We start from the raw sequence: 12,592 nt of genomic DNA on the forward strand, positions 1-12,592 counted from the left end.
AATGATTCGAGAGACGCGGTTAATAAACGCCGGAAGTTAACGATTGACTTAACTTTGTCGACTTTGCATTGTTATTCACGCTCGGCCCGTCTCGAATTTGTCACGTCAAGTACTGGAAAATCCATTTGCCACGCCGTTCCGTGAGAATATCCCACAAAGATAAGTCGGTGAACGTGTGGGACTTTCAATTCATCGTGCAGCGCGCGGTTCGCGACGTCTGGCATGCAGATGACAGAATGTGCGATCCCCATTTCCCCTCCGTTGCTTGATTTCGCGCCAACCGTGGCCGTTGAACTCTCGTTAAAATATTATGCCCGTATCTTTGAACCCCTTGGCTCCTTGGTTTCGACGCCGCCAAAATTCGTCGATCTCAGTCTCGAAAAACGGCGCGTTAAGAGACACGGATCATTTTTCACACTGTGTCTCTTCTTGGATTTAAAAATTCCTCAATTCTCATCCGAATATTATTGTGTTGTTAAAACTCATCATAATTCATTGGAAAACGTCCGGGGCGAGAAAAAAAATAAAATAAAAATAAACAGAAAGTGTGAGAAGAGTGTCGGCAATCGTGTACGACAATCGACAATATTCTCGATTATGCACTGATATTGATTGTCGTTAAACGGAAAGAACCGTTCTTCGCGATTCCTCTACTAGAATAACGTGTCATTAAAATGCGGATTGATTGTATCGTTTCCGAGTTGTTTTCCTACGTTATATCGACCCGAGCCAAGTCGATATCACGTCGACTAAGTAATCGGAAGAAGATTGATATTAAAGTCGCAAATTGAAAAATGACGCGTCAAAGTAAATAATTTAAAATAAAAGTACTTTCAAAGATGGATGATCGTGTGCAGAGAGATATAATCGACTAATTTTATGTACGAAATTAAATCATATGTGCTGAAGGAATTGAGAATATTGTAGCGTAGACACGATAAAGTTTCGATATGTCAATTATACTTATTAATTATTTTAACGATTATTAATTTGCAATAATCGCGATATGAGACGCTCGATTTATTTAGATGATGGATCACTCTATTAAATATCCGTTTTGACGAGACTAAGACCGAATAGAGACCACGCTCTTGGAGGAACAATTTTAAACTCTGTACAAACTATCGATCGATGGATTATAATATCGGCTTTTCAAAATATCTGCGCATTCAGTTATTGGTATTTTAAGCGAGTTGGAAGTAGCATCGAACATCGAACATATTGCTCGATCATATTCTATTCATAATTCATTAAATATTAGATAAAGAGTTAAAAAAATCTTTTACTTTAAAATTAAAAAAAAATTTACTTCGTTTATATATTAAATAAATCGTATGTCTGTTAAGTAAAAGATTTTCTTTATTAAAAAAAAAAAAAAAAAAACCGATAATGAAATAAAAAGAAATAACCGCGTCATTGATCTTTCTATGTGACGCGATATGAAAAAGGCATGTTCGACATCTATGAAAAAGGCATTTCCTCAAACACGCTTTTAAAAACATCGAGCACATCGTATGCGTGTATTATATATTAGTATATATGTTATATACAATATTAGTAGCTCTCTCTGCTAATCATTCGTCAAATATATAAAATAAAAAATTATTAAAATTTCTTAACAAATTAGAGATTTAAAAAAATTACGGTTTTATAATTTTCATTTATATTTATACTAAATAAATCGTATGTGTGTTAATTACAAGATTTTTTTATTAAAAGAAAAAATGCAGTAATGTCTCTGAAATAAAATAAAAGTAAAGAGAGAGAGAGAGAGAGAGAGAGAGAGAGAGAGAGAGAGAAATACCCGCGTCCATTGATTTTTCTATGCGTGACGCCTATGAAAAAGACATTTCCTCAAGCACGCTTTTAATGCTACGCGACTTTCCGTTACGATCGATTTCTGTTACAAGTCTCTAACCATCAGCTGAGCTGCTTAGGGGGAGGATTATCAACCAAGAGGTAAGGTGCATGTCTATAGCTACCTATTCGAGGGCATAACATTTATTACCGGGTCAGGGTTAACCGTTAGGCGCGCCGCGCACGTCCAGCGCTCTGCAGCGTCATTCTAAAAATAGTTTCGCGAGCACTTTGGATATAAAATGCGACCACGTGTCCCGTCTTCCCGTACAAATATATGTGTACGCGTATGTTTCCTAAATTGATTCGAGAAAAATGGCGAGGGAAGGGAGTTTATCGCGAAAACGTGCTACGCACTCGTGGATCGAATTAGATAGTATACTTTATATATAAAAGCCTCTTTTTTTTTCATTCAAAAGCGTCTCCTTAAAATTAAAAAGAAAAACACACACACACACACATTTCTAGAATCTTTTTATAAAGAAATAAATATAATATAGTATCTTGTTATTAATAGCAATTTAGAAAGTAAATTTTAAATTTTAAATTAAATTTAAAAAAAAAATAAATTTTGAATTCTTTATCGGTAAATTATATTTTTATAATTGTGTTGTTTTTTTCTGCGAGAATAACTACGGAAACGTCATGTGGAAGCTGACATTATGCAGAGGAGTAATACTGGGAGCGCAGGAGCTTTTACATATTTTATACCGCATCTGTGTGCAGCGACAAGCAAAGTCTAATTAAAGAGAGACGCGTCGCATTCGCATGAAAATATTGCATCCGCGTAAACACAGGTGGTAGTAATAGATAAAGGCGATTCATATATTCAAGGATACCCAAATTCCAAGCAAAGGATACACGCGTACACGTGTAGAGGAGAATGACGATGCAGCGATAAAACGTAATCGCTCAGACGAAAGAAGTCGCGTCCGGAATTTCCGCAGGATTGTAACAGGAGGCTCATTATGCGGATACACCTGACCTGGATCTATGATCGTAATAATGATGGTCGCAAGAAGAGTAGCCCACACACCACGTCCCCCACTTGTAAGAACGAGGCGGCCACGAATGTCAGCGCGCGACGATGTCTTATAACGGACGGTGCAGCAGGAAATAATGATAGCCGTGTTTAAAAGCCGCAGGTAGTTATATGTGTGGGAAGCACGAAATGTCTCGGACAGGATATCGTGTGCAAATGTTAGGCCCAAGTTTATCGTTTAATTTAACTGCGCAATAGGAGCTATCGAATCTAGGGATCGATTCGATCAGCGGATGAGACGTCGTCACGTACTGTGACAAACTCGATTAAAAATCTTGATCCCTTTTTCCTTCAAATTCTGAAAAATTTTGTCCGGAATTTTGATATCTGCGTGCGTACATTTTTTTTTTTACGAGAGAGATTGCGTGGGCGACGGAAATTTCTCGGCGGTGTCATACAAAAGACCGGCGAGGTGTTTTTGTTGGAAGCGCCGCGAAATTTGCGGTAAATTTTTGTGCGAAAATTCGGGCACGCGCTCGCATCGGGACGAGTCAAATTAGAAGGAATAAAATTGGAACATACAGCGTGTCGCGAGCCTGTTGTTGGCCTGACTCGGCGGCGGGATCGCGGGCTGCGGCGGCGGCTGCGAGCTCAGGTCCTCGAAGTTTATGATTTGTAGGCAAATGTCGTCCACCTCGCTCCTTATTAGCGCTATCACCTCGCTGCAGAGGAACTTGGTTCCTGAAACAGGAAATTAGCAAGTCAGATACGAGAGGGATTCGCGCCGATCGCGTCTCTCTCATCGCACGTCCGTCGAGATCTTATGATAAATGCGTGTATACGGGCAGCGAATGTATTCGAGAACGATCCTCTGTGCGCGAGGTTTAATTTACTTGTAAAATAATTCGCGTGTACAGGGATTCTTTTTGATTTGAAACGACCTTAAACATTTTCGCGGACTCGACATCTTGTAAAATCCGATCGATGCACGTTCAAGGGACAGTATCTATAATAAATGAATTCCTAGCTCGTGCATCTAAAACCGAATCGTTTCGAGTATAACTTTACGTTTCGTAAAGTATAGAGTGCTGGAGTGCTACCCTCACGCCAACTTCCTACACTCGAAAACTCAAGTTCTCGACAGCACTTGGAAGCCATCGCGAACATCGTCGATGGCACTTGGATGCGTGTCAAGGATTGTCGCGAGGCGCGGCCATAAAATTTGGAAATATCGAACGGTGTTAAAATCAAGAATATAAATCATCGGGAGAATTTATGCCGGGGGGCACGTACACAAAACGTCGTAGTCTATTAGCGACTATGCGACGCGATAAATATTCCACATTGACGTTTACTAGACGCTTCTTAGACATCCGCGTGCGCATACTGCGCAGCGATGGTGATATTTCACTTACGGATACGCGCGTGGGAAGAAGACAAAGGAGCCGATAGTAAAATTGCCAAACTTCCGATAAAAGTCTCTGAACCATGCCCAAATAATTTATCCCGTTCTAGCGTAACGCTAATATTCTCGTAAAATTTATATTGTCGTTGGAGCGACATAAAAGTGTTAGCTTGCTGTTATAACTTCGTTGCATCAAATCACGCCAATCTTGGATGATGTGAAATTTATCACGTAGTCTCTTTGCGTAAACATATGTTCGAGAATAGTCTGGCGAAAAAAAAAAGAAAAACTATATCCTTTATCTTCGACTTCAGCCACGAGAAACAAACATGCGATACCGACTCGCCGACGAACGTCTCTTCCATTTCCCGCCCACTTATTCTTCAACGAACTCACCTCTGCTAATTTTAATTGTCATTGCGGTCGTGATAGTCGCAAAAAATCAGACACGTGAGATAAGAGAAAAGTAAGATGACAGTTCCTTTGTCACGAATTCAGCTCGAGTTAGAAAAGTCGGCAAGAATCTTGCGCGGAAGGGGAATAATTTCTCGCGTAAAGTGTTAACGAGATTTATTCCGAGTACCTCGCCAAGTAATTAGCGACGATGCTTCTTACGCGTCCTTAGACAAGATTCGAAAGATATTAACGCAAAGGAAAATATGTCCCTTGCAAAAATTTGCCTGATCGAAAAATTTTTCTAAGCGTGCCCAAGATTGCCACTTGAATATTCTATAGTAAAAATCATCCCCTACGACGCGTCAACATCTCTGATAGGATCCACACGTTACACGACCCCTTAGTTCGTAGTACCTATAAATAGAACAGTTGTTGTATTTTATCGCGAGAGTTTCTCACATCTTGATCGATGTTACGGATGTCAAGGATAACGCCCGAGATTTTTTATCCAATATATCGTCATAGATCTCATCTTACACAGCACAAAGAAAACTGATATTTTCTTGTTAAAGACATCCTATAATCGTAATATAACGTGCATTTAAATAAAACATCATTATTTTTTCATCAAGGATACATATTTCTTCTCAGACACTTGTGTAGTTCCAGCAGTAATCCGATTCGCGCGAATGTCATCGTGTAACTGAATTAACTAAGACATTCCGAGCAAGCTCTTTGTTTTCGCCGGCAAACCCGAGACGTGATGTTAATTTAACAGTTCGCACCTCGCGTCTCGCTAACTCTCAAAGCAGAGATACGTGCGGTTTCTTCGATAACGTCGCGACAAGCTGTGTCCTATTGATCCGCCAGCGCTCTTTCTCCTTCTCTCGCGTTTTCTCTTTGTCTCTATGTGTAATCATGCACGCTGTGCGACGGGATCGCGTATAATTGCGCTTTTTAAGTTCGATTGTAAATGCGAGCGAATCGTTTTCGAATGCGCCCAATCCGTAAGTCTCGTCAAGATGACAAAAAATAATTACACGACACATTATCTGTCATTCTGTGCTAAAATAATCGTTTTATTTTTTTCCGGTCTATTGTGCGTATTATGGTATATAATTACAATTATATTAACAAGTATATAACAATTTGGCTTATGTACTTTGTCGAAAAAGAGATTTTTATTAAAAGTCTACGTGCAATTAGGATGGACTTTGACGGCCAATTAGTAAAGAATTCTTGTTACGCTTTGTAATATCGTTATTTCGTGTTTGTTAAGATATAAAGGTAACAATGCGTCAACATATATTTTTTTTTATCCGATGAATAAATACTATTGAAAAAAGCAATCTTATCCTTACGCGAATAATTGCGATTCGGATGGTTCGAAAGGGGGAAGTTTTCGGATTTATATTATCCTTGCTGAGGGTGACTTGTATTAATACCATTCTATATTTTCAGCTAGTTTTATACATATATTCCGATTGGCAAAAATTTTTGTGGATATTATCTTTTTCTGATTAGAAAGAAGTAAAGGGTTAAAGTCACCGAAAAGATTAAATCATATCCCTGGGAACACTCCGGCGCGTCAGATAAGGCGAGAGACGGATGTTTTATCTGCGCGTAGTTCCGGCCCGAATGGTCACTATGTCGGACATTAAAGATCCATAGGTGCGAAAGGGGATAAAAAGAACGGCGAACATAGAGGAGATACTGCGGCAGCTCATTTTACGAGGACGGTGCTTCGAAAACACGCGCCCTCGTAAAAGCGACAGTAAAGGCAGCCGTTTCCCTGCAAGCGCGGGGACCGAATAAATTTGCACGGAATAGAGTGCCCGAACTTCCCCACGTATGACATCGCTGCTAATCCAAATAAATTTAAAATTTCACGCTTTCGGAGAACCGCTTTTTCCATCAATATTTTTCTGAAGCTGATACGAAAAAAAAGTTCCACGTATTCGACAAGCTCGATTAAAAAAAAAAAAAAAAAAAAAAAAAAAAAAAACTAGAAAGGAAACTAATAATATAAATTTAATTTAATAATGTGTAATAAGAAATATATATAAATATGATAAAAACTGTTTAAATATCGTGAGAAAAATATATAATTATAATTTACGAAGATATAATTTCAAATATGTAAGATTGTGCGCTCTATAATATGACATAAGGCATTGTCTCGAGAGAATGTGATCATATATTCGCGCACTGGTATATGAAATATGCATTATCGGTCGCTCGTTATCGTAAATTCGATGGAATTAATATACGGCGTGACATAATTCCCGCGACGATCGTAAAAGCCGTGCGTAGCAAATTGCTGTTGACGGATCAATGCGTGTTCCGGCACGTCGTCGTTTCGCGTCGAAACGTGAACGGAAATTGCGGACGATTGTATGATAATCGACGACATAAACTAGCGAGCGGATCGAGGCTCGTGACGCCTCGACCTCATTAGATTCTTCTTGCGTATAGAGCGCTTTCAAAGCAGCTGACGATAGATTCGGGAAAAGGTTCGCGCGTCGAGAGTGGATGGATGATGTGTTTTTAAATTTTGAAAAATTTTTTTCAATCTCGCACACATTTTTTAAAATCACACGGTCACTTGAGTCTCATTAATCTTCTCGAATATGTTCGAAACTTGAAAAACTCAAAATTTCAAAGGAAATCAAATCGAGTCAGAGGCGGGGGCGACCGAAGCGTGGGCGCGGAGACCGAGAGAACAAAGACGCGGACTTTGCACAAGTTTTCATCGAGATACGCGAGGTAATCCGCGAAGAAACGAAGAAAGGAAGCTCTCTCATTGTCGGATAAAAGTCCGCGGGGCGCAATTTCCGAGATCGCGTGCGTCCGCCAGCTGTAGGGATGATGATGACGCCGAAGGACCACTCGCTTTGTTTCGCACAAGTGATCTCGTCTCGTTAAGTCCTCGCGGTGCAACTTTTCGGCCGACAATAATGAAAACCTCGTCTCTCGTGGAATGTTCGCGAACGAATTGACGGGGAATAAGAAGTTCACCGGGGGTGAACGTCCCCGCGACCCATACGGTGAAAAAGGGGGGCGAGAGGGATATCGAACGCCAAAGGGATAAAAGGGGATCGCGCTCCTTCATCGATCCTTATCTTTGAGTCGAGTAATTCTCCAGTTTTTGCGTCGCTAAATCTATTAGCGAGAAAAATTACACGTTGCAACTTGAGAATCGTCCTCGGATAAAAGACACGGATAAGGAAAAATATACAACGAGCTTTATTCAACGAAGCATTAAATTTTACAACGCGACATTCTCGCCGTCGAGAGATAAGCTTCGCGTTCCTTATTTTTTTCTTTTCGCGGAAAATAAATCGCGGGCTGATTTATGGAAGAGCTGTTCGGGGAAAATGGTCGACGGGAGCGAAAACTTCACCGCGGTTAGGTTAAACTTCAAAGAATCTGACAAATTTCTCGCGTAGCGTCGAGCTGTCGCGATGCGCATCGATTTATTTCCGTGAACGCTGGCTAATTCACGTGCTCGCGCCGCTCGGATAATTTACAGCACGCATCGCGAGAACATACGGGGCTAATATTAGAGTAACGATACGCGCTCGCATACAACTGTAACAGATTCTGCGATGTCCACGGGCATCGGGTAGAAAGAGAAGAGTCCGGTAGTCCGTACCTATTTCGAGAGCATCTCGCGTAGACAGTAATAAACTGCCGTTGATACTTGCACCGTTTTCGTTGGCATTCCCAGCGGACAGCATTGTCGTTTATGACATCGAAAATTCCTGATAAAGAAAATCCTTTCTCCACTTGGATCAAGAGTCGCAAGCGCAACTCGTCCGACGGGACATTAATAGATTGAGAGCAATAAGCGCGCGTATGTCTACTCGTTAGATTGCAAAATAAAAGTCGAAATTCACAATTCTACGAATATATATTCAAATTTTTTTAAATAAATCTGATTTATTATACACAATTTTATGAAATCAGCGAATTCGTTCCTTTACTTATAACGTTAATAAACAATAAATAATATAGAGAAAAAGGTGAAGTTTGGCAGGGATGCTTTCAATTACCTGCCCGAGAAGAGAGCTATTGAGCGAGAACAAGGAAATATACAGCCGTGACAAAGGAACGCGCGGAGAGACGGATATTTATGGTTATCAGGGAGCATGTAAAATAGGCGAGTCTATATGGAACAATAGTCCTGGCCGAGGGCCAAACGTATCTCCGGCGTCCCGGCCAGTCTCGATGCGCGATATATAGGAAGAGACAGCCGGAATTTGATAATACGCAGTGAGAGAGAACAGCGAAGATAACGAAACGAGTTTCTAAATTTGCGACGCGGCGAAACCGACCGCCCTATGCTTATAAATAAGCATCCGCAATTCCGTCCCTCCCCCTCGGGGACGCACCCGCGCAACTAAAAATAAGCCGAGTCCGCGCTTAATCCGTGAGAGACTAATTTACACATGGCCCTTCCCGATTCAACCGTCCCCATCTCCGGCTCGCGTTCCGACCTTGCGGGAGGCCCAAATCGCCGTATAGGTGCTCGTGTTCCCGACTTATCGATTTTTATACGAGGATGCGAGATAAATTCTTTTTATCAATTTTTCAGTTTTTTTTTTTTTTTTTTCGTTGCGGATAATATATTTTATAAATTTATTTATAAAATAGATTTATCTAGTCTTGTATAATATTTTATTGTATTATAAGCAATAAAGAATATTTTTTCTTTATTAGATGCGCGAAGAAAAGCTCTAGCCAGCAGTTATTATATATCACATGACATAATATTTTGTGTGTGTATGTGTGCGCCGGTGGTTGAAGAGACACTTGGTGGACAACCAAGTCGGGTCACGATACCGCAGTGCGAGCGAGTGGTTAATAGGTTAACGGCTACCTCCAATTGGTCGATGACGCTGTGCCACCGTGACGTCACGGGGAGTGCGATGACTCTGTGACGTGGCAGCGTACGGTGCAGGCCAAGCGATGCGACAGAAATATATCGCGCCTTCTCTTTCCCTCTTTCTCCATCCACCCTCTCTGGTTCCCTCTTCTTCTCCATTACCTTACCTCTCTTCTCCTTCATCCCCCTTCTCTTTCTATCCGCTGTATCTTTCTCCCCCTTTCTCTCTCTCTCTCTTTCTCGGGGATTCGTTCCCTTTTCATACTATACTTTCGAGACCTGGCCTCGCAAGCTCCGAAAGCTCGACAAACAGTAACACTTGCCAGAAATGATCACGTGACCGGCAATCCGCCCAGAATGTCATCGTACGACGTAGATCAAACTCGGTAGAGACTTCCCAGTTCTCTCTCTCTCTCTTTCTCTGATTAATCGATCTTAATTATGCCAGAATGTCGCATACTTTATTGGAAAGATATTTCTGTCTACCTGCGGTCAGGGTTGGAGCTTAGGCAGTTTAATCATAACCCAGGAATGTAATAATTTTGAAGCACACAAGCCTTAGAGATCGGATGCAAGAGCGTTGAAAATGTCCCACTTGACATGCATTTATCGAAAGATTCGTATCTATTCGCATAGAGTCTATTTGCATCAGAGCAACATCATAAACGACGGAATGTTATTCGCGACATATTAGATAGACATATACGCATAGTCGAATATTTTTTTCCCAAGTACACTCACTTAAATTCATTTTCTTCATTTCGTTACGTTTAATCTTTCATAAAGATGAACAATCTATTCGCGCAAAAGTAAATGAACACGGATTTCGACGGATTGTTTGCTCAATGAAATTATTGAGACAAGATATAGCCGTCGTTCTCTCGAGGATTGAGTTAGCGTCAAGCTACAGAGCAAACAAATATTGTGTCAAACTTTCGACGAACGCGTCTTGCTTCCTGCGAGACGACAATACAACAGTTCGGTTTCTCTATTTTCTCGTTACCTTCGACCGTGCAAACGAAGAGTACTTTCAGAATAATCGCGAAAGCAGCAGACGACGCTGTCGGCGAGACTAATCTCGCCTTTGCGAATGCGCACGTGGCTCTTTTCGCTCGAATAATATATGAATAGGAGTCATTTTCTTCCGAAATAACGATTTTTAGACGATTGCCAGCGCGATTGAACGAGCTTCTTTCTAGACACGGACTAGTTTTCTTGAGCGAAGAACAGTGTAATTCCCAGCTTTTCCCTTATGAAAGAATCGGATCTCTAAATGCGGTAAAATTAAGCGCAACATTTTCAGATTAATAATAATGAAGATAAGATAAAAAATGTAGGTTCGATATCTCCCTGAGAGAGAGAGAGAGAGAGATAAAAAAAGTGGTTTATAAAATATTTAAATAATATCGGATGTTTGTCTCCTAGTTGCGGCTAATGCTATATATCGAAAAATGGTAAAACTGCATAAAAGATAACATATTTCCGATTTTATCGGCATTTAAATATGTAAAGAGGAGATTCTTCTCGGTAATTCCCCACAAGAAATAAGTGGGGGACGGCATTGATTTAAATTTAAAAGATATAACAAATTAAAGTTTAACATAAATATATATGTATGCTCTATAATTTATTTCTTCATTGAAAAAAATTGTTTATGACGTTTACGCAGAGTTCCTCCCCCTGCATCCTCGTCCTGAAAAAATTCTAACTTAACCCAAATCTATTTTCAGTTTTAAAAGTAAAGTTGGGTTGAGTTAGGTTAGATCTTTTTCGGGGCAAAGGTGCAGGGAGAGAGATAGGGGTAGCTCCTTCCCCTATCCCGCCGATGCATTAAATAAATAATATTTTTCAAGATAAGACTCACAAATTCGTATAGTTAATAAACTGCGAGAAACACATTATTGACAAAGTATCCGTGACCGTGTACCTATCCGAAAATGTAAACGAACACTTTTTCCACGTCCGCTCTACAACAAATACAACGTATACAAATTTCACTTTTCCTAATTACTTTACAATACCTGAGAGAAAGCATTAAAACTGTTAAACTTTCATTTGTTACATCTCCTAAATTAATGCCGTCTCCTACTTATATTTCTTGCGGGGATATTACTCGGAAGAAATTCCCCTACAACATATTTAAGTAGCGATAGAATCGGAAGTGTGTTATCTTTTATATGCAGTTTTACCCGAATAATATTAAATAAAGCTTTTAATATATTTCGAATTATAAGTTTCGTACATTATCTTCGCGAGATCAATTATTGACAATGCGTGAAGCATTATTGCATTCTATTTTGTACATCAACATAGATTACGCAGAGGCTTTTTGCTATAATTTCAAACACGATCATCGCGTGTAATAAGATATTAATAAAGCCATGCATTCGCTCTTCTCGGGAAACCTTATAAAAGATGCTAGACGATAAGCTACTTTAAATTCATAACTGCCATCCCTTCTTTAGAATAAAAAAATTTATTTCTTCGTCGTTGATTAATCCAAACGAAGAGAAGCGCGACAAATATTTCAAACAGCGTCGAGATTCAAAATTAAAGAGTATATGAAACGAGAAGACCGGAAACTGCGGGATCTTGAGGCTCTCGGTATAAGAAAAATTTACGAGACGTCGGAATTTTGTCGACTCGCGGAGATAGCAAACGCAAAGCTCGATAAAGCTCGCTATATCGAAAGCTCCTGTCAGAGAAGCTTCGTAAATCAGGAGAATAATGTTGGAAACTCGACTCCATGAAAGATTTATTTTACGGATTTGCGGGAATATTATAACCGATTGGGAAAGTCCGGGAAGCTGGGACTCTTTCTGCTTGGAGCGTCGCGAGATATTTTGACGCCCGATATTGAATATTAATTACGAGTTTGTATAGTAAACATGTATATGGAGAAAAGCAACCCTGACCAGTGGGCGAGCAGAAAAATTAGAATGTCCCGTAGCCAAATAGAATTAAAGCTGGATTAGAAAATTTAAAAGAGAAAGAGAGACAGAATGTAAATATTTTATTTTTTAACTATTTCTTGCGATATTTAATATTATATTTTATTGCCATT

The 12,592-nt window shown here is 39.9% G+C and overlaps 1 protein-coding gene across 13 annotated transcripts in view; it reads right to left on the reverse strand.

The window, feature by feature from the left end:
* Sei (seizure) overlaps nucleotides 1-12,592 on the reverse strand; it is a 97,371-nt gene that overhangs the window by 62,253 nt on the left and 22,526 nt on the right. For all 13 annotated transcript variants that reach the window (XM_070312277.1, XM_070312274.1, XM_070312273.1 and 10 more), the window contains one exon: nucleotides 3,422-3,580. In XM_070312277.1, the coding sequence (XP_070168378.1) occupies nucleotides 3,422-3,580 (159 nt within the window). The remainder of the gene's footprint in view (nucleotides 1-3,421; nucleotides 3,581-12,592) is intronic.

The sequence above is a fragment of the Polyergus mexicanus genome, unplaced genomic scaffold (genome assembly GCF_030449975.1).
Source record: "Polyergus mexicanus isolate NDT 795.1 unplaced genomic scaffold, iyPolMexi1.0 SCAF_22, whole genome shotgun sequence".
Classification (NCBI taxonomy): Eukaryota; Metazoa; Arthropoda; class Insecta; order Hymenoptera; family Formicidae; genus Polyergus; species Polyergus mexicanus.